The sequence below is a fragment of the Canis lupus genome, chromosome X (assembly GCF_048164855.1).
Source record: "Canis lupus baileyi chromosome X, mCanLup2.hap1, whole genome shotgun sequence".
Lineage (NCBI taxonomy): Eukaryota > Metazoa > Chordata > Mammalia > Carnivora > Canidae > Canis > Canis lupus.
In genome coordinates, this window is record NC_132876.1 from 42,967,814 (window position 1) to 42,995,451 (window position 27,638).

General features: G+C 44.4%; 1 protein-coding gene across 1 annotated transcript; it reads right to left on the reverse strand.

Moving 5' to 3' along the window:
- Positions 1-5,340: 5,340 nt before the first annotated feature.
- On the reverse strand, positions 5,341-26,313 carry PRPS1 (phosphoribosyl pyrophosphate synthetase 1). Its single transcript, XM_072817742.1, has 7 exons — positions 26,038-26,313; positions 15,340-15,523; positions 14,077-14,175; positions 12,874-12,998; positions 9,818-9,991; positions 7,363-7,522; positions 5,341-6,456 (listed from the first exon to the last, which is right to left on the reverse strand). Exons 1-7 carry the CDS (start codon positions 26,157-26,159, stop codon positions 6,364-6,366), a joined length of 957 nt encoding a protein of 318 aa, XP_072673843.1. The 5' UTR covers positions 26,160-26,313; the 3' UTR covers positions 5,341-6,363.
- Positions 26,314-27,638: the final 1,325 nt, after the last annotated feature.

The window sequence follows — 27,638 nt, forward strand, 5'->3', positions numbered from 1 at the left end:
CCCTCATCCCCCATACTCCACGGTACCAGCATCTGCTGTGCACCTGGGCCAGAACAATGGAAGTTGTCCTGGGCTACTCCTTCTCCCTCAATCCTGAGGTCAAAACGTCACCAGGTTCTCTGTTACTTTCGTCCCCGATCGACTATAAATTGGTCTTCTCTCCACCAGCACCTCTCTCACCTTGGCTGTCCTCAGCACCTCCCCTCGGCCAACTGCACAGCTTCCTACCTGACCTCCCTCTTTCACTCTCGCCCCCCCCCAACCCCGTCCATTCTTCACATCACTGCCAGTCTGTTTTTTTTTTTAAGATTTTATTTATTTATTCATGAGAGAACAGAGAGAGGAGTAGAGACACAGGCAGAAGGAGAAGCAGGCTCCCTGCTGGGACCCCGACGCAGGACTCCATCCCAGGATTCTGGGATCACAACCTGAGCCAAAGGCAGATGCTCAACCACTGAGCCAACCCAGGCATCTCACTGCCAGTCTGTTTCAAACTGTGACTCCAATCCAGCCAGCACCCTGCTTAAATTCCTCAGTGGGTCCTCTTTGCTGCCAGGATAAAAGTTCAAACACCATAGTAGGTCTTCTGCAAGTAGGGTTACCATATGATAGGCTTGCCTTGTTATCTGAACCAGGGTACTTTTGAGATCAAAAGGTGATGCCGTCAATAAATACACTTGGACAGTAGGTGTGTGTAGTCACTCTACTAAGATCTTTCATGATCTGGTCTCACCAGCCCCATCCCTCATCACAACTCCCCATCCTACCCCCAAACACACACACACACACACACACACACACACACACACCATATTCTTTAGGGTGCCCACGTAAGCACATGCTAGTCTGTCTGCTGGAAAGACCCTTCTCCCCATTCCCCTTTGGTGAATTTCTAATCAACTGCCTCAAAAGTCAAAATTATTTTCTCCAGGATGTCTTCCTGACTCTCAACACTGGCTTAGGTGCCCCCCTCCTGCACTCCCATCGCATCTTGCTCTTCCTCTCCTCACAGTCCTTATCGCACCCAGTGGTAATGCCCCATCTTCCTGTCTAGACCAGAAGGCCCCGGGAAGGGGGATGTGGTCAGATCTGTTGCTGTGTTCCTAGCATTTAGCACAGTGCTTGGTTGGTGAAAACATCTCGAGTTACACGCTTAGACTGTGTGTGCGCCCCTTCCCACCTGCTGAATGAATGGGAATTGGGCACCGTGTGGTTCCCTTGGCTGCTGGAGACGCTACAGGGAAGAGGGGCCCCGGAGGGCCAGCGGGTGCACAGACTCCCATTCCTGCCTCTGGAGTCGGAGCCATCTTCCCCAAGTGTCCTTTCCTCCAGCGTCCGCGTGGCTCCCCCTGCTGGCAGCTGGGCAGCAGTGACAGGTCCCGGGGGCCAGGCGGTGGCTGCGGGGAAAGGGATTGGAGAGAGAGGTGTCCTCAGCCAAGCTTCAACTCCTCCTGGGCAGCCCTCCCGTCATCGTGCTCCTCCCCAGCCTGGCTGCTGCCCTTACTGCCCCGCAGGGTCCCCATCCACGGGGTCACCAGAGGCCCTACTCCAGGAACATTAAGGGTGAAGACTGAAGTTGGGTGGTGTGGCTTTTCCCTGCCGGAGGTAGAAAACCTCTGCTTGGTGCATTGCCCTTGCAAAATGGATTGATCAAGCCTGGCTGCCCTCTTTTGTCTTATTTCAAACCCTGGATCAGAACCACAAGATGTGAGCTCAGGGCAATTATATGGGTGAAGCAACAAGACCCAGCTGCAGTGTGAGTAGACATGCTGTGTGGCAGTGGGGACTTGGAAAATTTAAGAATGGAGCCAGCTGAAAACACAAAGGGTTTTGGGGGGGTTATGGGATTAAGCCTGTGGCTGTGCTGCAGTTTGATTTTGCTCCAAAGTGAGCTTTTCCCTCCCCCCACTTGTAATGTTATAGCTGGTAGTAGAGCTACTGGAGGAATATATTGGGGAAAGGAGCTCGGGAAAGGGAAAGATGGAGAAGGGCCTCACTCTGGTGGCTTGGAGCATGGGCAGGGACAGCAGCCTGTCACCAAGGGGCATATGATAGGCCAGCAACAAAGAGGATCACACTCAAATGGACTCAAGCTGGAGCAAAGAGCCAGCCAGGTCTCTGAGTCTCTGGGACTGGCGAGGTGACCAAGGGCTGGGATGGAAAACAAAAATATCCTACCCTGCCCCTTTGTCTCCTTCCACTTTGCTCAGCAAGCAAACACACACACAACCCATAAAAAGCAACCCCCCCAAAAAAAACCCAAAACAAAAAACCAAGGGAACGTCCTCAAAAAGGACCAAAAAAAGGACAAGGGGCCTAAAAAACTTCACAGTGAGACTACTTAGGAACATTGGAGGCTAGGGGCATCCAGGTGTGCGGGCAGGAGAGGGAGGCAGAAAAAGAAGTGGAAGATGGTAGGTCTGGAGGAAATGTCTTTCTTGTAGCCCTTGGTGCTGAGACATGAAGTGGTCTCAGGGATGGTGGGGTGGTAGGAATCTGTCCAGGCCCCCACAAGCCTTTTCCCTTTGCAATCCTCTTTTTTAAAGATTTTATTTATTTATTCATGAGAGACACACAGAGGCAGAAACCACTGAGCCACTCAGGCCTCTCTCCCTTTGCAATCTTAGGGGCCATGGAGAGAACTAGTCAATCATGACCCCGGGTCTTCGGCATGAATATGCCTGTGGCTATCTTAGTTCCCCTACAGTTGACCCACAAATACCTAGACTTGGAAAAAAAGGGACTTAGGAGAAGCACTTTATCAGAGCCTTATGGAACACTAAACTGTATCCATCAGGATTTGGGGTAGAATTTCCTTTACTCTTATACAAAGGAGTATTCTCAGACTAGTAGAAAAAAAGATGTGCAAGAGAAAAACAGGCCTCAAAACTTGGCAGGAATAGAGTGTGTGTGTGTGTGTGGGGGGGGGGGGGTTAGAGTCCTGAACTGCAGCATTCTTGCCTTTAAACCATGACCTGACGCCATGACGTCATGGCAGCAACCACCTGTTCTAAGCAGCTATGGGGCTGGCAGGCGGTGGGGAGGCCTAGTGGTGGTAGGGAGAGGAGTTGGGGGAAGATACCATGGTGTACTCTTTTGGATAATCACTTGCAAAAGGCTGAGCCTGTAAGAACAGCCTTTTGGGAAAGCCAGCAGTTGGCAAGAGGCAGCAAATGACTAACAGGCACAAGGTCAATCCTGAGCCTGAAGATGAGATGTGAACTAACTTCCAGTATGTTCTTGCCCTATGGCTGTACTAATTCTAATCCCCCTTCTGCCATTTGCAGCTATTGCAAGGGCAGTATAGATGGCTCTGGTGACCTCAGTTATCATGTGATGGGTGGCAGGGAGAGGGGGATGCTTTGGCATCCCCAGAGGATGGTTGCAAAAGGCCTTACCACTGGCAATGAAAGCAAAGTGCCTGGCAGGAGCAGGGCAAGGGGAAGCCAGAGGAACAGGGAAGCTTGGGCTCAGGGCTCCAATCAACTGAAGAGGCATCTGGCTGGAGACCAGAGCTACAGACAGAAAGGTAGGAGGCTGGCTCCCCCTCCTGATGGTAATGGCTATTTTCACAAACAGGGCATTTATTCCCTCTGTGGTCTTTAGTCAGGGGGGTGGGCAGCAGCAGCGCAGAACCTTCTTCCTTCATCCTCACTTCCAGTGTTTTTTGTGAGGGAGGTGCCACCAATAACCAGATTCCTTTCCAGAAGCCTCTTCCCCTCCCCCTGCAAACAAGCGCTAGTAAGATATGGCAGGGGGCACAATTACTAGGAGGGACAGGTTCGCCCCCTTTTTTCTAAAAAAAACAAAACAAAACTTTGGGCTATTTCTATGATCTGAATAGCCCTCAGGTCAAGGGCTACATGCTACGAACAGCAAATTGAATAAGCTCTCTAGCAGAAAACGCTTCTATTCCAAATATGGCAGGGAGACTAGCAGCCCCGTTTGAGATGAATCTTTTTTTTTAATTTTTTTATTTATTTATGATAGTCACACACAGAGAGAGAGAGAGGCAGAGACACAGGCAGAGGGAGGAGCAGGCTCCATGCACCGGGAGCCCGACGTGGGATTCGATCCAGGGTCTCCAGGATCGCGCCCTGGGCCAAAGACAGGCGCCAAACCGCTGCGCCACCCAGGGATCCCCTGAGATGAATCTTTTTATAAGGGTACTAGCTTGGGGACTCTGTGGGGTTAGCATTCTTCCAAGGAATCTCCCCTCCCCTGGCTCTGAGGGTGGAAGGTGAGGGAGCTGGGGGTGCCTTTTGCTCAGAAGCAGGCCTGTTAGACCTTGGTGCCATCCAGGACGCATGGAGCTCTCCCACTAGAGGAAAAAACCAGAAATGGCCTTGGGGTGCTTATGGCACTTTGCTGGAGTGTCACAGGGAACTGAATACAGACCCCCCTCCCCAGCCCCCCAGGCAGAGGGGCCAAAGTTGGGGACTGAGGGTCTTTTCTGAATGACCTTAAAACCTCAACCTAGGAACTGAATTACCCAAGGAGGCCCATGGTAGAGTCAAAATATTGGGACACAGCAAGCCCTGGCCAATTGATCTAATATTTTGAGAAATTGCAGGATCGGTAGGTTAGGGAACTGATGCTCTGTATCAGGGGCTCCCAGAGCAAAGGCTTGATGAGGTGAAAGAGGGCTGGCATGTCGGGAGCACAGACTTCAGAGCTCACCTCAGTCCTTTTGGAATCACTTTTTCAAAACACTGATTGTAAAGTTGATATCCCAATATTCAACATAAAGCACAACCGGAAGCAGATAAAAGCAGAACTAGGCTTTGAAGATAAAGGAGCACTCTGCACCAAGCTCCAGAAACATGTGGCTTTCTCCAGAAGCAAAAGAATGCCCTTATTTGATGAGGTAACAGAAAACTCACCTAACATTTTGGAATGCATTATAATTCATTCCTCAACTGTACACATTTATCTTCCCCGGTTTTTAACTAGAAGGCCTGAAATTAAATGCCACACGTGGCATTTACTCATCTACTGATAGAGGGAAATTTTGCATTTGGCGAAATTGGTTCCAAATGGATTAATTATAGAAACTATGCTCTTCCTCTAAGAAAGCACTGAATTTCTAGCCCCAAGGATGAGGACCAGAGATCCAGAAGGCCTTATATGCACTGTAACTCAGGTACAATGTGCAGAATCACGCCATACCTAGTTCTCGGTAAACCCAACATCTTAAGATCTTACAGTTGAATAGAACTGCTGCCAAGGTCTTCTCTCAATGCAGCCAACAGTTTGGAAACACAGAAGAGCTATCACTGGGCAGCAGGACACCCAGACCAAACCTTTAAGCAGGAAGACCAGTACAGATATGATGCAGACTTCACAATCACACACAGACACTTTATTAGTTTCCTCTACAAGAGACAGTAACATCAGTCTTTTTAACAGAAATCTCGGGTCATTGGAGAGGCCAAATAGATGGCAGAAAGATGAAATATTTAAATTAATCAAAAGGCACTACAACCCCACCTAAAACCTATGACCACAGCGGTAGTGGGCTAAGGAAGATTATGCTATGGCAAAAAATAATCTCGTGTCAATGTGAGAGATTATGGAGCAGGAAGCTGAGTTTGCTTTCCAGAAGACTGTGGTATGAGGAACATTTGTGCCCCAGAGGACATCTGACCAGGGGAAGGGCAAGACGGCTGAAGGTCAAGCCAAATGGAAAGAACAGGTACAAAGGAAAATCCAGGCAACACAGTCCCCAAGCTGGAGGGGATGAAGGATCAGGCTTTTTCCTCTCAAGAAGCATTCACTGCCCTGTGTGCTGCCTACCCCCAGGCACCCCCCACCCCCACTCCAGAGATCTGCTCACACTGTAAGTTGCCCACTGGCTCCATATTTACAGGACTGAGCAGCCTGAGCTGGGGCTGCCTAGGGTTCTTGCGGTCACTTTGCAGGCTTTTGAGAACTTGTCACAGGTTGGGGGGAAAGGGAGAAAGGGGGTGGGGCTTTGTTGTCAGTAGTTCTGAACCAAGGAAACCCTGAAGTATTCACATGCAAAGTAGTCTGTGCTCTCCCCTCCCCAGGGGAACATTCAAACACCCCTATACAACACCTTCCAAAGCCTGAAATCTTGCTGTGGGCTCAGTGGTAGTTAAAGCCTCAAGCCTCACAGCATCAAGCCAGAATGAGACAAGGTAGGTGCAGGCGGGGAAATCTCAGCAGTTAATCTCAATCTTTCTCTAAATTTAGGAGAAATACTAATATACCCTGATGAGGGGTGTAGAAAGCTTCACCAGAGCAAGCCGGGCCTTCTGCTGAATCTGTCCTCAAATACCAAGGGGGAAAACAAAGGGGTGGGGTTCACTTTATTTGTAAAAAGCCTCAGCAGTTACTCTATTATAAAGGGACGTGGCTGAACAGGTAGGAAACTGATTCCCCATTGTGAGTTCTCCTGATGGCTTCTGCCAGGATCATGGAGATATCGATCACCTATAAGAGCCAAGAAGGGCATTAGGTTAGCAGCACACAGACAGATGATGGACCCATTGCAGACACTGATGAGCAGCTCAACGAGGGGCCTTCCCCTTAAAACTGCTGCCCTGGGGCTGCACCCCCTCGTGAGTCGTGCACCCAGCTATAGTCTGCAGATTATTTTTAACATGACCACTTAAAAAATGATCCAAGTGCTAAGGGAGGGAAACTTTTGACTCAGACTCACCAAGATAGCGGTGAGCTGACACATATGCATTCTCAGCAGTGAAATAAAAAGAATACTTAAGATGGGGATAAAAAATCCTTAAAAAATGTTCCGATTCCACATATTAATCTCAGAAAGCTAAGGGATTACCGAACACATTTTTAATTAAGTGATGCCTTGTCCTTTTAGTGCAATAACACCTTGAACTTTAGTGTCTAATTACTTGGGGGAATTAAAGGAGTGGTCCCAGGACCTCTTGGTTTTGTCAGTCCCAGATGGAGCAGAGGAATATGGATTTTAACAGGAACCCTAGGTAATTAACTTCAGCTGTTTCTAGAGCATGTGACATTCTAAGGCGTGTACCACCACTTTAAAGGTTTCCCTGTGTCTACAGGGGCCAACAGTTAAGAGTGACACACACTGTAAAGCATGGACTTGCAAATTTGAGTGTGTGGCACAATCACTGAGAGAGTCTGCTGAAATGTCGAGTCCTAATGCTCTGTCCTCCAGAGATTCGCCTAGCAATCTGAATTTTTACACGTGATATGTATTTTTTTAATTCTTGGGTCACAGTTCCTGATGATGGACCCTTAAGAGCAAAGGAGGAAATCTTCAGCATCCAGACACCTAATTCGACATAGACAACCACCTCCTTAAATACGTAGCAGAGTCCTATTTTGCAAGAATCTCATCCTTACCTGTATTTTGGAGCAATGCTTCATCTTATCCTCCTGAGGTATGGTATTGGTGACTACGACTGCTTCAAAGCATGCGTTGTTAATGCGAGAGATGGCCGGGCCAGAAAAGATTCCATGAGTCAAGATAGCATAAACTCTGGTGGCTCCAGCTGAGAGAAGTCTAGAGAAAAAAGCAGAGTTGCTCTGCATTATTCTCACTTATCACTAGAGGACCTGAGTTAGCGGGGAGGAGTACATTAGTCAGCCTGAGTGCCTTAAAAACAAGAGCTTTATCTTTCACTTCTGGAGGCTGGGAACCCAGAGATCAAGGTGGTGACAAGGTAGCTATCATCTTGAGGCCTCTTCTCTTGGCTTGTTGGCAGCTGCCATCGCACTGTGTGCTCACATGACTTCTGTATGTACATATGTGGGGGGACCCGGCTCTTAGGTATCTCTTCTTACAAGGGCAGTATTCCCACGATGAGGGTCCCCACCTCATGATCTCATCTAACCCTAGTTACCTCCCCACAAAGGCTCCATCTCCAAATATCATACTGGAGGGTTAGGACTTCAATGTATGAACTTTAGGGGAGGACACAATTTAGTTCACAGCAAAGAGAAATGGGACTGAGAACTTACCTAAGTTCGATTAGCATTGTAAAAGACTGGCAAAGACTACTATGCTCAACAAAATCCATCACCTTCCACCCCGCCTCCCCAGGCACACAGCTGGACTACATTTCCCAGCCTCTCTTGCAAAGTTAGGAGTGGCCATGTGACTTAATTCTAGCTCTCAGAATGTGGGCAGATGTAATGTATACCACTGGCTGGGCTTAGAAGAATCTTCCATGGGTGATTCCCCATGGCTTTTTTTCCTTTCTGGCTGGCCAAACTAGAAATGTCTTCCAAGGTAATACTGGAAGCTTTATGTTAAAGATGCACCACCACCACAAAACCAAAAGAGGGATACCTAAGTCATGAATAAGAAACTATCATGTTAATCAACTGACATTCAGGGAGTTGATCTATTATAGCAATTCGCATTACCTTAATCATACAAGGATGAGATGAATTTTATAAATGTATACTCCAGGATCCCAGTCAGGAATCGCTCAGCACATAAATATTTTCTTAGCCTCTATTATCTGCCAGGCCCCGTGCATGGCACAGACACCCTGAGGTTAAGGAAAAATGATAAGAAACAAGGCTCTCCACAGTGGTGTGGATTATAAGCAATAGGGAGCCAGTTAAGGTTTTCAAGGAGAGGAGTGATGGGCTCTAGCCTTAGTTTTGGACAGATGAGCAAGTGGGGAGGCAATGAGAGAGAGATGGACTAGGGAGGTAAGAGATTGGTGACTAGCAGCAGAGAGAACAGAGTGAAGGAAGTTTAGAACTGTGCAGGCAAGGGATGAGAAATAATATGAACAAAGGTGGTAGCAGCTAAAATGGACAGTCAAGAGGTAAGGCCAGGGTTTCTGGCTTAGGTGAAATATAAATAGAAGAATACGGTGGACCCTGCAACAACACAGGGGGTTAGAGGCACTTACCACCCCCCCCACACAGCTGAAAAATCTGAGCATAACTTTTGACTCCCCCAAAACTTAACTACTGATAGCCTCCTGTTGGCCAGAAGCCTTACTGATAACATAAATGGTCCATGGACATATACTTTGTGTGTTATAGTATATGCTGTATTTTATAATACAGTAAGCTAGAAAAAAGATACTGCTATTAAGAAAACCATAAGGAAGAGAAAATATACTTACAGTTCCTCACTAGATTAATAAAAAAAAAATGCATGTAAGTGGACTCACACAATTCAAATCTGCATTAAGGGCCAACTCCTATCTTTTCAGGCCCATAAATTTCTACTTTGTTTTTTTTAAGATTTTATTTATTTATTTGAGGGTGTTTGAGAGAGAACACGAGCAGGGAGAGGGGTAAAGGGAGAAGCAGACTCTCTGCTGAGCAGGGAGCTCAATGTAGGACTCGATCCCAGGACCCTGGGATCATGATCTGAGCCAAGCCAGACACTTAAATGACTGAGCCACCCAGGTGCCTACTTTAATTTGTTTTTAAAAACTATCAGGGTACTTGGGTGGCTCAGTGGTTGAGCGTCTGCCTTTGGATCAGGTTGTGATCCCGGGGTCCTGGGATCAAGTCCTACATCAGGCTCCTTGAAAGGAGCCTGATTCTCCCTCTGCCTATGTCTCTGCCTCTCTCTCTCTGTGTCTCTCACAAATAAATAAATAAAATCTTTATACAGTTTAGCACAATAAAACTAAGGAAATCTGGGGGGTCAAAGTAAAATATTCATCAATTTATGCATACTGCAATTCAAGCCTACGGTACTAACTCCCAAAGGTAGTTACCATCCCCCTCGGTTCACTTCTGAGGAGCAATCAGCAGGCTTAGGGAATGGAGAAAGTGGCTAGTTTTTCCCTTCTAACCACCCACCCCACCTTCCCACACTCACTTGTCGGCCGCATGGCAGATTGTGCCACAGGTATCAGCCATGTCATCCACCAGGATGGCCACTCGATCCTTCACGTCTCCCACCAGCACCATGCGGTCTACTTCGTTGGCCTTCTTCCGTTCTTTGTGAATCAGAGCAAAGTCCACGTTCAACCGGTCTGCGATGGAGGTCACTCTGCAAAACAGGGTGGTCGCAGTTACATCTGTGCCCATGGCTGTGGGGCTCCTAAAGACGAAAGCCTGGGACTAAACAATGGGCTCCTTTTCCAGGGGAGTATACTCCTTGAAACCAAACTGTTCCCAGGGCTGGAAGAAAACAGCTCTAATTGATTGACTTCTCAAAGGCCAACGGCACCAAGTGGGTTTTATAGATGAATGCCTCCATATCCTGAGAGCAGTTTATAAGCATATTAGTCAGACGTGGATTATAATTAATTCTGGTTTACAGTGAGGGGAGAGCCAGATGCCTCACCAGTCCCAGAAGCAGGATGATGCTCAGGCACGTTCATTTAATAGATTGGCAGCAGAAGGGGAAAGAGAAAAAGCTTTATTAACGAAGGCTGGGAGTGTACAGATTGTCCCAATTTGGCATGCAGATGTTGTGAGAGGAGCCAGCCTGGTCCAGTGCCTATGCTCTCACCATACTCCCCTCAGTGATCCACCAACTGTTATTGTCAACTGTACCTGGACACCAAGCCTGGAAGTTTCTTTTAGGAGTGCTACAAAGAAAGTTATACTAATTAGCTGAGAAAACTGGACATCATGCTATACAGCCCTAAGTCATCTCCAAATCAAAGCATCAGTCTTATTTTTCTATTACAAAACAATATGAACCAAACTAGAAGGTGAGACAGACGATGGAGCTCTGATGACAAAGTACCATATAATTCACTCAAACAGAAATTGACTAGGTGTGAATGACAGCGTGCTGCCCCAGTGACATGTAGGCCCATGCTTCACTGTGCCATCCTCACCATGAGTGAAGCCTATGTTCTGGGTTTTTTCTTTTTTAAGGATTATTTATTTGAGAGAGGGTACACACACATGAGTAGGGGCAGGGGCAAAGGGAGGAGAAGCAGACATCCCTGCTGAGCAGGGAGCACATTGAGGGGCTCAATCCTCCTCCATTCAAGGACCCTGAGATCATGACTTGAGCTGGAGGCAGGTGCTTAACCGACTGAGCCACCCAGGCACCCCTGGGTCTTGCTTTTTAATGCAGCACTGACCCAACCAGAGCATTATGTCTGGTTTCTGCTGCGACTATGGTCACATAATGGAGTCTGTGCTGGGTAGAGGAGAACCCATGACCATGTCATAGAAAACATAAGATCTGAACCACAACCTGGACAGCATATGTACCCTGACCTAAATGAACCACACCCTGTGCTCTCCATTACTACTGTGAGGGCAGTGGGCATCAAGAATAACCAATCTGCTTGGAACATTTAGTTATCCAAGACAAATGCATAATCAAATGAGCTCAAGCATCCCAGATCATCCAGACTCAATGGCCAACAACCTTAATACAGACAAAGCAGGTCTGGGCCAAGTTACTCCCTATGCTCCTGTGAGGAGAACTCTGTGCATGTCACCATCACACAGGATCTCCACCTATGCCAAAAACCCTGCCAAGATGCAAGTGATAGCAAGTGATAGCCACTCACTCTGAAAATACTCCACCACGACAAGAAAATTATTCACACAAAGACAAAATAGTATGGCAGCAATATGTTGTCTACTGAAGGCAGTTTTCCTGTACCCAACTTTGGGGAGGAAATCCTGCTGGATTATTTCAAACACGACTATTCCCCTAAGTCTTGTGGCAAGGTGGGAAAGTAATGCCCAACAAGTTGAGTCTGACCACTACCATTAGGGGGATGGTTTTTGGGCTCTGTTGCTTCACGGATGATGACTAGCGATTATGTGAGACTCACAAAAGCCCTGTCTAGCTGGATAATGAACTCCAAATTCTCAGCTTAACAGTTCTGTTGAAGTTACTGAAATAATGAGGCTGCTGAGAAACAGTCACTGAAAATTTGAATGGCCTTTAGAAAGATCTGAATGAGCTTTTCCTAGTCATCTGTATTTTGTAGCTTCTTCATTCTATTTCTGCAACAAGAACGTATGTCATCCTTTTGAATGCATTACTAACAAGGGATACTCTAAGGAAATTGAGAGCTCTTAGTGTGCGCCACGTGAGCTGCAGAGCACTGACATTGGCCATCCTTGGCCATTAGCTTGTTTATAAAATGTTACGGTCTTGGTTTAAAATAAAGTCCCTCCACTTTATTTTCCTTCCCTGCTTAATATCTTAATGCCAGAATGAAGATGGTCTAACCAACGAGCATCACGAGTCTAAAAGCCTACTCATCCACTAATAGCAGCACATGGTTGGAAAGTGGGTGCCATTCATTAGAAATCCAAATTTCCCACCATTCCTGAGAGTTGTACAGTGTGGCTAGCTAGCTCTGTGGTGCCAGGCTACTCACAGGTTTCAGTCAAGCTCTATGATACTGTAACTATTTAAGCCCTCCACCCCACTTAGTGCTGTCCTGTCTTTCAGGCAGTGATGCAGGCCAGTAAGAGGGTTAATAAAACTACATCTGGCTCATGTCCCAGCCACACCCATTCTGAAGTACAGCAGACCCTTGAAAAACATGGGTTTGGACTGTGCAGGTCCACTTTATGAGCAGATTTTTCTTGAAGTACAGTACTGTAAATGTATCTTCTCAGTGACATTTTCTTTTCCCCAGCCTGCTTTCTTGTAATATGGTATGTAAAACACATAAAATACAGGATAGGTAACTGACTGCTTATGTTACTGGGAATACTTCCAGTTAAGAGTTGGCCCCCAGTAGTTAAGTTTTGGGGTGGTCAAAAGTTAATGTGGATTTTTGACCACATAGGTGGCGGGGGTTGATACCCCTAACCCTCATGTTGTTCAAGGGTCAACCATACTTAAAATAACTGTCACTAGCTAGAAAAATATTACTTTCTGATGTAACTGTCTGAAAGATTTCCGTAGTACTTTGAGAATAATAAGCATTCTGGCCATACCTCTTAGCTCCACCAGCATCGGGTGAGACAATAGTACAGTTCCTCCACTCAGAGATGTTCTCCCTTATCCACTTCAGGACAGCTGGCTCTGCATACAAATTGTCCACTGGGATATCAAAAAAGCCCTGAAGAAAGAAGCTGAGTCACTTTTGCTTTGTTTTCTGCACTTCCATTTACAAATGACTGCTGATACAAAGAGGTTACTAACTTGCCCAAAGAATACCTTCCTGTTAGCATTCCAACAGATTAGAAGTCATGCCCAGTGTAGCAGACTAGAATGGGCTCCTCAGGCCTGGGCTGCACAAGAGGCCAGCCGACAGGGAAGCAGCCTGCCCTCAGCTAACCCACGGCTGTTCATAGGAACGTGAAAGTGAGCCCTTGGAAAGATCGGCCCATTCAGCCCATACCAGAACGGCCCAACATGCAGACTTGTGAGGTCATACTTACTGCCTTACGCCACCAAATGTTGGGCTGGCTTGTTAGCTAACCCAGTTAGAGATGCTTTGATACACAAGCTTAGTGGAATATATCTATTATAAATGGCCACACAGAGTAAAGAGAAATCAGGAGATCTGTGTTCCAATACTAGGTGCTATAAGATTAGTGGTGCTTCTCAACAGATCTGTTTCTCTTCTACAGAATGGGTAGAATCACCTACCCCATGTACCTCACTGGATTGCTGCAAGCCTCCAACGGTGATCTGAAAGTCCCTTTAAGCAGTACAAAATATAAGGTAGTATTCTGCTCCCTTTATTCTATGTTTATGCTAGAAAGTATGCTGATAGCTGTGGTTCTCAATTTGATGATGACCATTAACAGTTCCTATTTACTAAACACCCATCCTGGGCCATGCATTCTACCATCAATTTCATACTCACAGTTAACAATGCGGCATGTATTCAAAGAAGTTAAATAACTTGCCCAAGGTTATAAAGCTGCCAAGTGTCAGAGCCAGGATTCAACCTCAGTTTGAAACCAAAGCCTCTGCTCTTCTCAGAATTCCAGACTACCTCCCTTATCCAACTACCCCAAAGCAACTAGGACCAGGAACAATGCTTCAGGTAAGGATGCTTACAGTGATGTCAATGTCTAGTTACTTTGAGCTGTATTTGGGCATGTGTTTGCTTCTCTGCAGTCTCTAGCATTATCATTATTATTCCTCCCCCGTCCCTTTCTAATGTCAAATATTTAGCTTCCAGATACCTGAATCTGAGAAGCATGCAGGTCCATGGTGATAATATGATCCGCGCCTGCCACAGAGAGCATATTTGCCACAAGCTTGGCTGAGATTGGAGCCCGGCTCTAAATGGGGGGGAGGGAGAAAAGAACAACAAAACCAAAAAGCCATTTTGAGACACAATCCATTTGGTCAAGAAGCATTTCTTTATTGTGCACTTACTATGTTTAAGGTACTGCACTACAAGGAAATTCATACAAGGTGCCATGGCCATTGGCTTTACGAGTAAATCACAATCTAGCACAAATATTAAGTGCAATATCACTTTTTCAAATCAGGATGTTTTTCAAAAAAGAAAACTACCTTCCCACCTTTTGTTTTCTTAACTTAATGTAAACATTTTCAGCCTATCAAGTGTTCCAATGATCAATTATTTAAACTAGGTAGACTTAAAAAAAATCTTTTTCACAAGAATTTTAAAAATCTCTTTTAACACATACATACTCAAACCTGTATGACATGTAACAGGTCAAAATTTAAAGCTCTAGCACAGAATAGAAATTATAGTTTATTTTGTAAATTAGTACCACTCATCCACTCATCTGGAGGTCAACCTTCCAGCAACTTCAGCTTCCTTAAATAACAGGTAAATATGCTGGCTGCAATATAAAATAGCAAAGCCCATGCTCTTTATACTCTGTAGGAGCACTACAATCTCTCAGAATAAAAATATCTGGCCTTCTCCCAGACATTGTAAGGAAACTTTGGGCACTGATTATTATAATAGTCCTGGCAAAGTTTTATGTATATACCTTAACCTCTAATATACCAGATGAATGAGGTGAGATGTGTATGTGTATAATGAGACCAAGCATTCATGTAACCAACTTTAAGTTTTACAGAAGAGGTCATAGCTGAAACCCCAAGAGGGTCCCAGGAGATCTACCATAGCTTAAAAAATCTTTTCCACAGTAGCTGGTGTTTAGTCCTACTGTCACAATTAAAAAGTCATAGTGAGCTAAATGAAAGTCACATACATATGACTGGAACAAATACAAACTACCAATGTGTTGGTTTATATAAACCAACCACATAGCGATTGTTTTTGAACACTGGGTAATACCTATGAGAATGCAATAAAAAAAATAATACCCTCTAAATATGCGTCTGAGGATTAAGGATTTGTGTGTGTGTTTGTGTGTGTGTGTGTGTGTGTGTGTGTGTGTGACTTTGGGCAAGTGCTTCTCCTGATTTTTTAAGTTTTTTTAAAAAGGAGATTCTGCGCTCACCTTATCCTTCTTATCCTGCCGGGCATAAGGGAAGCATGGGATGACTGCGGTAACCCGGCTGGCTGAAGCAATCTTGCAGGCATTAATCATGATCAAAAGCTCCATTAGATTGTCATTGATTTCGCCACAACCACTCTGAACAATGTAGACATCCTCTCCACGTACGCTTTCTCCAATCTCCACGCTACAACAAGAAAGGAAGGAAAGCAAAAAAACAAATAAGAGATTTTAAGGCACTATACTACACTTCTACAGACAGTGAGGTCTAGAAAGTATAGCTTCCCTACTACTATGCTGCTCATGGATTATAGCACAGTGGGGGTCATGTGGACACTGATCCCTTCAGACTTTGGGTGATCCCCTGGAGAAGCCCCAGTACCAGAAGCAGTTTTACTGCCTTAGTTCAAATATTACCTACTTTTTCTTTTTTAAAGATTTTATTCATTTATTCATGAGCAACACAGAGAGAGGCAGAGGCATAGGCAGACGGAGAACCAGGCTTTCTGCAGTGAGCCTGATGCAGGACTCGATCCCAGGACCCCGGGGATCATGCCCTGAGCCAAAGGTAGAAGCTCAACCACTGAGCCACCCAGGCATGTCAATATTATCTACTTTTACATGTGATATGGCATGAAGAAGATTGGCTAAAGTACTTACAAGTAATTGGACATAATTTCAGTGAGCTGCCTGTATCTCATTTCATATAGGAATAGAACATGTAAATGCAAATTTGATACAGAATCTGGGACTGTCAAAATCCACATATAACAAAAGCAGAAGGATCACGTAAGGAATGAATCACTACTGTTCTATAATGATGCCTTCTACGGAAGCCAGTATCACATCTACCATATCGGCACTTCACTCAATAAATAGTCAATGTTCATATGTCAGTCACTTCTAAGTGCCAGAGACACATGGAGAATAAAACAGATGTGGTCCTCCATTTTATGCTAACTATATTCTATTGAATTAGTAAGTCTTGTTTAAAAAAATATTCCACAGGAATTTAATTATGGAGTAGGGCTATACTTTACCATAAAATGAAAATTTTAATATCCATGCTTGGATCCTTACCAAGAATAACTTATGATTAAAAATCATAACCTCTGTGATACCTCAAAGCAACACCATTTCCCCAATTAATCCCATAGGTGAGGTGGGGGTATTTGTGGGTGTGTGTGTGTACAGTACATAGTGCGCATTCATCAGGAGTAGGTCAGAATAATTGGTAACTCCCACTGATCAAGAGAAAAAGTTGAACAAGAGGTAATTCCATTACCAGAAACAGCTGATACAGTTGTTAATTAACATTTATTCCTTTCCAATCCAAATAACAGTTAATTTTTAAAATAACGGGGTTCGTTTATATAGTAAAGCAAAAAAAATGAAGAGCAAATGGTAAAAATACAGAGGGGGGAATACTTTTCCAAGGCATTTTACGTTTTTACAAGGCCAGTATTCACGAGACACCTGAACCAGACAAAGGCAGCATGAGAAAACTACACAGAGGGAGAAATGGTGCAGGTGTGGTTACAACAGGAAGGAGCCTTGTGGTGACAAGATGGTTTTGTATCTTGACTGCATCAAGTTCCATATCCTGCCTCTTGCATTACACTCCAGTTTTACAAGAAAACTATAGTTTGGAAGAACTCTGGCTGGGAGCTTCGGGAAAAACTGGGAAATGCATACACAGGATTTCTCAGTATCGTTTCGTAAAATTCCAGGTGAATCTACAATTGTCTTGAGATTTGATTTTAAATGAACAGGGCGTTACTAGACTTTGTGTATACTTGGGTAAACTGTTACTGCAGCCCTCCATGAAAGTAGAGGTCATGAAAGCGCTGACTAGAAACAACAGCATTTCTGTATTAAGTCAAAGAGCCTAGTTCATTTATATTATGTTCTCAGAAACTATGTGATACGGTGAGGGAATGTGGAAAACTCTGGGTTGCTTTTGACTTGAGAAATAGCTCATCTCCAAATATTTTCTCCCTAGCTTACTATGCATCGGTCACACAGTCTTCCTCTTCTTTCCCTGAATCTGTCCCCCCTCATGTCATTGCCTTGCACTTCCCACTACCTGGAATGCTCTTCCTCTGATGAGCTCATTTATTTCTCAGGTCTTTAGTCAAAATGTCTCCTCAGACTATCTTAATTAAACAAATGACTTCCCTGAGGACCAAAAGATTAAAAGTGACTTTAAAAAAAAAATCAGCGCACTTGGGTGGCTCAGTGGTGGAGTGTCTGCCTTCAGCTCAGGCCGTGATCCTAGGGTCCTGGAATCAAGTCCTATGTTGGGCTTCCTGCTCAGTGGGGAGTCTGCTTCTCTTGCTCCCATCCCTCTCCCCCTTCTGCTCCTGCTCTAGCTCACACACACACACTCTCGCTCTCAAATGAATAAATAAAAAAATCCTTAAAAAATCCAATCAACTGCACTGTATGGGCCTCATTTGCATGCCAATTCAAGCAAACTGAAAAAAAAAAAAAACCAGCACATTTATGAGACAGGCAAATTTGAACACTGGCTGGATATTTTATATTGAGAGACTGCTGTTAATTTTTTTTTAGACAAGAAAATGGTACCATGGTTACTGAAATATATATGGATGATATGATATAATTTATCTAGGTTTGTCTCAAAATAATCATGGGTGTGTGTGGAAGGGGGAATTAATAGATGAAACAAGATTAACTGCTGAACTAGGTGGGTGATGGGTACACTGATAGTATAATGGTACTATTCTACTTTTGTTTGAAATGTTCCATAATAAAGTGACCCTCCCCAGTTACTATCCTCCCAACACTTCTCATAACTTGTTATCACCTTACTTTTTACCTACGTGTCTCTTCTCTTAGAATGCAAGCTCCCTGAGAGCATGGGCCAGGTCTGGCCTGCTCTCTTGTAGCCCCAGCTAGCTAGAGCTGCTGTGACACAAAGGGTGAAGGAATTAATACCTCCTCAGGATTAGGATGCCTCTTGAGATCCACTCAAGTCAGAATGGAAACCTGCAGGCGTGCTATTGACAAGACTGAAAAGACTGGCTTCTATCATTCACTGTGATCCACTTCTAACTCACTCTGAGTGAGTTACTCAGAGTAATTCACTTCGCACTGGAGGCGAGTGAGTCTAACATGTTTGTCTAAAAGATTTTGCTTAAATCCGCTCATACCCTTTTCACAGATACTCTGCTGGCAGAGATTTCGCTTTGGGTACAACTACAACCTGTTGGGCCCACCAGAATAGGATAGCTACGAAGAAATTTGTGGCAGGATCCTGGAATTGTGATATGAAGGCAGCCTAATGAACAATATGGCAATTTTGTGCATCCTGGTTTGGCGGAACAGACATGTATTAATCACCAAGATCAGCCTTAAAAAGGAACAGGACTCTGTTGGCAACGTCAACTATGCCGTTAACTATGCCGATGCTGAAACTGCTTTCTGAAGACATTCTTCAAAATTCAAATGGACAAGCCGGGCAGGGGGTGGGTGGGGGAAAGCTAGGGAGGGTTTTCTGGGAGGGTAACTTCCTTGCTTTCTGAAAAGTAGGTTCTAGAATGGCACTGCCCAATCTGGGAGTCACTGGACTTGTGTGGTTATCAAGCACTTGCAATGTGACTACCATTTCTGAGGAACTGAACTGAAATGTGCCGTAAGCATAAGATTCACAGTCTATTGTCAAGAAAGTTTTAAGTAAGAGGAAAAACGTATCTCCATTTTCACGTCGCTTGTGTTAAAACTATCATATTTTTGGAAATGCTGGGATAAATAAAATACATAAAACACAAGTGGACAAGGCTAAGTAACACCTCCTGGAGGAGACCGTGTTCTGCAAGTTGCTCATCGTGGAAGGCCAAAGTTAAGAGGTGGTGGTGTTTAAAGGGACTTCTCAGATCTCCTCTACTCACGTTGCCCACCCTTTGAGAAATTCAAGCTGTAAGGGCCCCTTCTATGTTTTACGGTGCACAGTTCCAGTGTTGACCAGGTACTTCAAATACCTGAGAGTGACTTCAAAACTTAGGAAAATTTTAACCCCTCCCAGAGGTATGGGGTGAGCCCCATACCTCATCACTTCCTTGATTAAGAGCTCCATTTCCCAGGGGCAGAACCAAAGTCAGGCACACTGACTTCCAATAAAGTCAACAGTATCCTCTACATCTGAGATGGGAGGCCTATGGCTCTGATTGCAGTCAAGAAAACAGAATATAATATCTGTGGTCCAGACATTCACTCAATCAGAACCAGGTTGTCTGATTAGGAGCTAGGGAACAGCAGTTTAACAACTGATCCAAGATGGCATTAAGAGAAGGGCTTATTCTCTATTTCAAAGCTTTCTTATTTTCAAGTAAGACCAGAAAACAACATCCTTAGACCATGATGGCTTATCTCTCTTTACAAATGCCTCAACTACCAGAGTCAATATAAAAAATACCCACAAGAGGCACCTGGGTGGTTAAGTTGGCTAAACCTGACTCTTGACTTCAGCTCCAGGGTCCTGGGATCAAGCCCCATGTTGGGTTCCACACTCATCAGGGAGCCTGCTTGGGATTCCCTCTCCCTCTGCCACCCGTCCCCCCTCTCACACCCCCTCCCTCCCTCTCTCTCTATCTCTCTGGAATAAATAAATAAATCTTTTAAAAAATACCCACAAAATTGCTTACATTGTTCCTTATGTTACTAGATATCATTATTTAAGGATCCCACTCATAAAATTCCTAGAATTTTGTGCCCGGAGGGATCTAAAGAATTTTATGAAAATAGAAACAGAAACTACATAATCCACTGCATATGCCTTTATCCCTTTGGCTGCCAGGATGCCAAGGGATACAGTTCAATTAACACTGAACTTCAGTAATCACTTTATGCCAAATTCTTGGCGCAATTATGATAGTCCTTTGTTCTAAAAGGCTTCTGATGCATCTATTAAATGAACCTTTTGTATGTGTGACTAGCATGAAACACACTTCAAATCCTTTCTTGAAAGCAGATAAGGTATTATAAAATTAAATTATGGGGTGCCTGGGTGGCTCAGTCAGTTAAGCATTTGCTTCAGCTCAGGTCTGTCTGGAATCGAGCCTCTCATCAGACTCCTGTTCAACACTGAGAGTCTGTTTCTCCCTTTCTCTCTCCCTCTGTCTATCCCCCTGCTCCTGTTTGCTCTCTCTCTCAAATAAATACATAAAATATATTTTTAAAATAAATATAAATAAATTATCACAGCCAACTGAACATCAGGGATCATTTGCTAAATACAATGATACTTTAGTAGAAATGGCTCTTAAAAATATTCTAATATCATAGGAAGTTGAAAAAATAATTTTTTACAAGAGCACCAGCTCAGCACCCAGCACAATCACTAGTAACATTTTTGTGTTATTTTATCACCTGATGATAAGTCAACCAGCAGTTCAGTCACTTCCCAAAGCAAAATTCAGGTGTAAATCTTACCCTCAAGCATAGAAAGTGTTATGATCAGGCATGTATCTAATAACTTGAAAATTTTATTTATTAAACTATACTCAAAATAAAGTGGTGCAGGGGCAGCTAGGTGACTTAGTTGAGTGTCCAACTCTTGGTTTCAGCTCAGGTCATGATCTCATGGGTTGTGAAACTGAGCTCCATATTCCTGCTCTATATTCAGTGGGGGGGGGGGTCTGCTTTAAGAAGTCTCTCCCTCTGCCCACCTCCCTACTCACACACTCCTGTGTGCCTGCTCTCACTCTCAAATCAATCAATCAGTCAAAATAAAGTGGTGCAAGTAAACTAGGACACTGCCTTGTTTTACTGTGCATAACTGTGATCTCACCAATGAAGATCAATCCTTCCCTCCAGTAGTGTTATAGTGTATGGACTTTCATAAAGCCCCAAAAGCCTGCAAACTATACTCAGCTTGGTTAATAAAAAGTTCAAGGAATCCTCAAAAAATCTGATTTTTTCTTATGGTTGCCTCTAAGTCAAAGAGATGATAAATTAGGCAGCGATTGGTGGTAGAACGGCTGTGCCTAAAACCTGTTTGCTCTTAATGTAATCTATCAGGTGGAAAAACCTGGTTTAGCAATTTAAAGAGTAATACTCCATGTTCTCTCCCTCTAGCTAATGGCGTGCTTTCCAAGTGGCTCTGGGCCAATCTTTCTCCCAATCTTCTAGCGAGGCCAGAATGGCTGTCTATCCAGTGAGAAAAGTAGCTTCTTCTTTACCTTTCTTCTTTAGCATCAGGCCTGAGTGCATCCATCTAGCATGGAAGGCTACACAAAAAGAAATAAAGTGAAATCTAGAAGGCAGGTAGCATTCTTAAGAAAATTTCAAGAATTTAGATAGAGGCATTGGCATGTGCAAAATGCAAGGGATTAACTAACCAGGGGATATGGTTCTTAGGAAAATCCTAGGCAACCAGTTAGTCTTTCCCCTCCTGGCCTATCCAGAGTAATGAAATAAAACAAAGGAACTTATCACTATTGATGAGAATCAAAAAATTAAAAACTTTAGTATATTCAAAAGTTTTATCGTATTTTTTTAAAGATTTTCATTTATTTGACAGAGAGCCAGAGAGCACAAGTGGGGGGGACGGTAGAGAGGGAGGGAGAAGCATACTTTCCACTGAGCAGGGAGCCAGACGCAGGACTCCATCCCAGGACCCTGGGATTATGACCTGAGCCTGAAGGCAGGTGCTTAATAGACTGAGCCACACAGGCATCCCTATTAAGAAGTCTTAAAAGTCAGATGAGATAATGTATCAGCAAAAATTTAAACAGTAATACCCAGAGTTGGGCAAATTATTTAACCTCTGAATATTAGTTCCTTCATCCATAAAATGAGGATAGTAACTTCTCAACAGTATTGGGGGGATTAGTGGATAAAGTAGTTAGCATAGGAACTAGCACATCTTAGGCACTCACTATACATTAATTAATTATTATTAGTATTGTTATTGCTGATGAGAGCAGAAACTGGGTCAAGTTTTTCTAGAGAGCAATTTACCAACATGTTACCAAATGCCTAAAAAATGGTGTAATGGTCCCCTTAACCTAGTGATTCCCCTTCTAGGGATTTGTCCTAAGGAAATCAGAAACGGACAAAGATTTATTATGTTCAAAGGTTTTCATATAAAAAAAAAGCATTAGTCAAAAATGGGAAATATCTACCAGCAGGGACTTACTTGGTTATCTACAATTATGGTAAAACCATAAGACTGTATGCAGCTATTTAAAACCATGTAAACTAAATATTAAGAAATTATTCAAAATATATTGCTAAGTGATGAAAGTTATCAACATTTTATATTTTAAAAAAGATTTTATTTATTTGAGAGTATCTGAAGCAGACTCCACAGAGCCTGACACAAGGCTTGATCACATAACCGTGAGATCATGACCTGAGCCAAAACCAAGAGTTGGACACTTAATTGATTGAGCCACCCAGGTGCCCCAAACATCTTACATTTTTAAAAAAGATTTTACTTATTTATTTGAGAGGAAGCAGGAATGGAGTTAAGGGCAGAGGGAGAGGATGCTGGAGAAGCAGACTCCCTGCTGAGGGGGAGCCCCATGTGGGGCTTGATCCCAGGACCTTGAGATCATGACCTGAGCTGAAGGCATGTGCTTAACCAACTGAGCCACCCAGGCGACCCAACAACTTACATTTTTAAAAATTTTTTATTTATTTATGATAGTCACAGAGAGAGAGAGAGAGAGAGAGGCAGAGACACAGGCAGAGGGAGAAGCAGGCTCCATGCACCGGGAGCCCGACGTGGGATTTGATCCCGGGTCTTCAGGATAGCGCCCTGGGCCAAAGGCAGGCGCCAAACCGCTGCACCACCCAGGGATTCCAACATCTTACATTTTTGAAAAAGTATATAAACACAAACATCTGGAAGGTAATAAATTAAAACGTGAACAGCTGATCGTGGGTGGTAGGATTATTTGAGGTGTCTTTTTCCCCCTTGTCCTCTTATGTATTTTCCACATTTTTCTGCAATACCATCACCACCACCTTTTATCAACATTCACTGCATTTATTGTGCTGGGACATCATTCTAAAAACTTTACTCCTATCTCATTTCATCTTCACAATAATTCCATGGATAGATATTACTTTACAGATGAGATTACTGAGGCAAAGAAATGCAAAGATTTCAATGGTAGGTTCTCTGATTCCAGAGCATGAGCTTCTAAATCCCTTTTATCTATCTCTGTCTCTGTGTGTGTGTGTGAGATACATCCACCTACAATATATATGTATGTATGTTTCCTAAATAACTGGACAGTAATGGATGATCTTGACTGGCAGAGAAAAGCCACGCTGCTCAAGAGAGCGCCAACCCCTGAGATTCTGCCAAATTGTACAGATAGCAAAACTATCTCATTTGAGGCTGGGCTCTGCAGTTCTACACCTGATGACCCAGAGTACCCACTGAGCTGCTCTGTCCATGTCCTTTAGGGCCCAAGAGTTACAGAGGGCAGCAGTTTCCATTTCTTCAGTGCAAAAGAGCCAAAGGTGAAGGCGGGGAAGATGGGGAGGGGGGAAGTTCCATAGGTAACATATTGCAGTATGTTCAATGAAGATTTCATTTCAGAACATGTAAGGAACCAAAAAGCTAATGATTAAGCCTGAAACAGGGAAACCAAACCAGTCAGCAATTTTCCACGTTGGGCTTAATCTTAACTAGCATTTCCAAGCATGCTATTATCTGGCTGTTTAAAAATGAAACCAGCCTGATCTCTGTCGTAGATTGGGATTGCTGATGAATTCAGATCAGTCAGAACACTAAATTGTTCTCACCCTCCCCATCTCCCAATATACCTTCAGGTTCTAGGGTGTTGTATGAGGCACAGGGTGAAGGGTTAACAGAAAGAAAAATAAGGTCTTCGTGTTTTTCCTACAGGTGCAAAGAAAGGATTTAATACTACAGTCCTGGGTGGCTCAGTCAATTAACCATCTGCCTTCGGCTCAGGTCATGATATTGGGGTCCTGGGATCGAGCCCCTCATCAGGCTCCCTGTTCAGCAGTGGAGTCTGCTTCTCCCTTACCCTCCCTCCCTGCTTGTGCTCTCTCTCTCAAAAAAATAAATAAAATCTTTAAAAAATAATAGTAACCACAGTTCTCTAAAAGGGTCAAAAAACCTCCCTAAATGAACAACATTCTTGTTCCCTACCTACAATGCCACTTGCAAAGTCTGGTCCTGGATTGTCTTATTATTATTATTATGGCGTCATAACAGTGTGGTCACAGGTAAAGACAACTGCTTGGCCAGCCTCTTCTAAGCTATTGCCTGGTTACAGACCTTGTCAGCGTTGTACTATCATTTGTATCACAACCAGCGGCACAATAGTCAAGTACCCAGATGGGAGCTGTCCACTACAGATGAATGCTTTTATCAGCAGGTCTAGGAAGCATAGGGTAGTTACACTTCAGTAATAAGTTTAAATAGGGAAAAAAGAAGGAAACAAAGGCATCTAGGAAAATATATTGAAAGTAACGTTAACTAATTTAACTGGTCACTAGGTTTGGTGTAAACTTTCCCCTTAACAGATGACTGCCATCTGTGAGATTGTGGGCACTGTTCTGATTTGATCATCAGGGCAAGGAAACACGAAGTAGGCCTATCAGAACCAGAAAATTCTACATTCAGGTGGCAGGATCAGGTAAGGAAGTTTATCTTTAATATGGCCCCCAAGGTGCAGGAGGAAGTTGGAAGTGGGGGGAGGGAGCAAGTTTAATTAGCAAGGCAATGAAAAAAATTCTAGCTGCAATGCACTGCAATTCCGGTCTTTCACTCCGTTATCTTTCCACCATTATCTTAACACTCAGGGATTAAAAAAAAAAAAAAAAGCTGATTCCTAAATTCCCATGAGGGGTTAGAGAAGTGGACAAATTCAGGATAGACTTTGCTCCTGAAAAATAGGTCTCTGCATTTCGCTACACTGGGGAAGGTCAAGGATTCCAGAACTAAGGTTCCCTAAAATATTCTGGATGGCTCCAGCCGGCATGATGCTGGCAATCAGGATGCTGAGCTAATGCATCACTTTATCTGAGCAACTGCATTTAACTTCAGTATGGCTCCACTTCTAAAGATGTGATTCTGAAGATGTGAAAATCCAATCGCCTGCCAATGCGAGGGAAGTCCTCAGTAATAATTTTGGCGCCCTCAAGTACATAATGTCAGTTTTCCTCACTACGAAACCCAATCGACACCATTTCGAATTGAAAAGCTCCTTAGTCTCAAAGAGAAACACCAGGAGAGTTCAAGGGTTCAGTACGCTGTAAGGTTTTCCCAAGCAAGCTGGTCCAAGAGCTACAGTGAACCCAGTCCCGTCTGGATGGCTCAACAGTGAAGCGACAAAGCCACGTGTCCCCTTGGCTGAAGCTAAGCGTCTTTCCCTTTCCGTCGCTCTAGGCAGCCGCTATCCCCGCCTTGGGTCCTCCAGCTCTTGCCCTCAAACCCAGCAGCTTCGCCTCATGCTCCATTTTGACTCCACCCCACGGCACGGTGAGAATGAACGTGACCCTCCCGCGAGAGGTAAAATAACGGAAACAAGCCGCGGGGCACGCTAGCCAAAAAAGCTGCCCCTTCCCCCGCCCCAGTCCCGGTCCCTCAGAACTCACGCGGCGGCCCCATCCCCCTACCCCTGGTCGTCCAAGCACTGCCCCCGCCGCCCCGGCAGGTGAGGCCGGTCGGGGTCCCAACTTGGCCCTTACCAGGTCTCTTGATTGCTGAATTTCTTAGTCACCACCTTGCCTAGCTCCAGGCCCAGGCGGTCAGCAATTTTCTGGGATAAGTCCTGGTGGGAGCTGCCGCTGAAGATCTTAATATTCGGCATCTTGGGTGCCTACCCTAGGCACTCTCTGCTCAGCGATCACGGCTGCTGCTGAGACGGGACCTGAAGTCGGCCAAGAGACTCAGTGCTAACCGCTTCGCGTGGCTACTCCGCCATCTTACATTCCCGCCTGGCGTGCGGCTCTAAGTTACCCAGCGCCGGGAAGGCGGGGTCAGCGGGGAAGTCCACACCCCGCCGCCCTGATTAGCTAAGCGGGCGCGAGGGGCGGGTTCTCGATGTAGCTTGCCTGGCCTCCAGATGGCTTATGTATTGGCTGGAGGCCATGAAAGGGGCGAGGCTAAGCCGTAGCCCCTCCCTCCGTAGCTAGGCCACCGGAGAGCGCTGGCTGGTGAGCGCCAACGCGAACCGCGCTTCATAGTGGGTGGAGGGATGTTGGTGACGCGTGGTACCAGATCGTTCCCGCAAGCGGCAAATCGGACACGCTTTTTTTTTTCTTTCACCACGAGAAAGTCAGTCTGGCTCTGGTTTACAGTTCCTTTTAAGAAAATCCGTTTATCAGGATGGCAGCCAGTTTCTCAGAATGAAGGGGGTATTTCTGAATAGGAGTTTGCATGTTTCTGAATGTGATTTTTATCTCTTTATAAGAGCAGGGCTGATTTGAAGTACGTTTACATTACAGAGAGACACCTGTGGCACAGGTGCCTCCAAACGGCATCTTTGCCCTTTGCAACAGTGTAGTGTCACCTTTGCCTGGAAGACAAATCCCAAGGGGAAAGTGACCTAGGGCACACCACCTCAATCATCCAGAGACATGGCAAGAAAAAGTTGTATTTTGTTTCGGATGATGGGGCCAAGTGTGTTCAAACAAGAGGAGGAGTGTGGGTTTTCCAAAATACCTTGGCAATAAAGGTCTACTTTATCTAATCCTTGGAAAGGAGAGAAAATATAGTATACGTATGGGAATTCAGATAAATAACCCTGAATGAATCACAAAACCTATTTTTGGTTTTATCTGCCTCATGTGAGCCTCAGCTTCATTTCTGCATGTTGCTAATGTGGCCTCTTATGCCATGTTCTATTATTTCTATGATACTTGCTAATGGGACCAAAGAAGATCTTCATTCCTTACCCTACATTTTCATTAAGCATATTCCGAGCACAGGTTAGAAGAAAAAAATCATACAATTTTAGAACCATACAATTTTAGTTATGAGCACCATCACTACAAGCTGTAAAAATAGAACGGACTTGAGAAATCATCTCGTCTCCTAGCTTCATCTTACATATGGTGAAACTAAGACCCAGAAATGGGAAGGGATTTGTCCAAGTGGTAAAGGTAGAAAATACTCAGAATAGCATCCTATCTTTCTCTTATTGCCATGTTCAGGAGTGTCCACAGAAGACCTCTCCTTCTGACCGTTTGTCATACTTCTACAAGTTCAGAAATTTAGCATAGGCCCAGGTATCTAGGGGTACTTGGAGAAGGAAGCAAACAGCAAGACAAAATAGTAGCCCTCCACC

Excerpts from the sequence above, each read along its gene's own strand:
- PRPS1 (XM_072817742.1), bottom strand. The coding sequence starts at position 26,159 with ATGCCGAATATTAAGATCTTCAGCGGCAGCTCCCACCAGGACTTATCC. Across the intron at positions 12,999-14,076 it reads TGCATGCTTCTCAGATTCAG|GGCTTTTTTGATATCCCAGT; the intron begins GTATCTGGAAGC and ends TTCTTTCTTCAG. Across the intron at positions 7,523-9,817 it reads ATCTGCCATGCGGCCGACAA|ACTTCTCTCAGCTGGAGCCA; the intron begins GTGAGTGTGGGA and ends TTTTTTCTCTAG.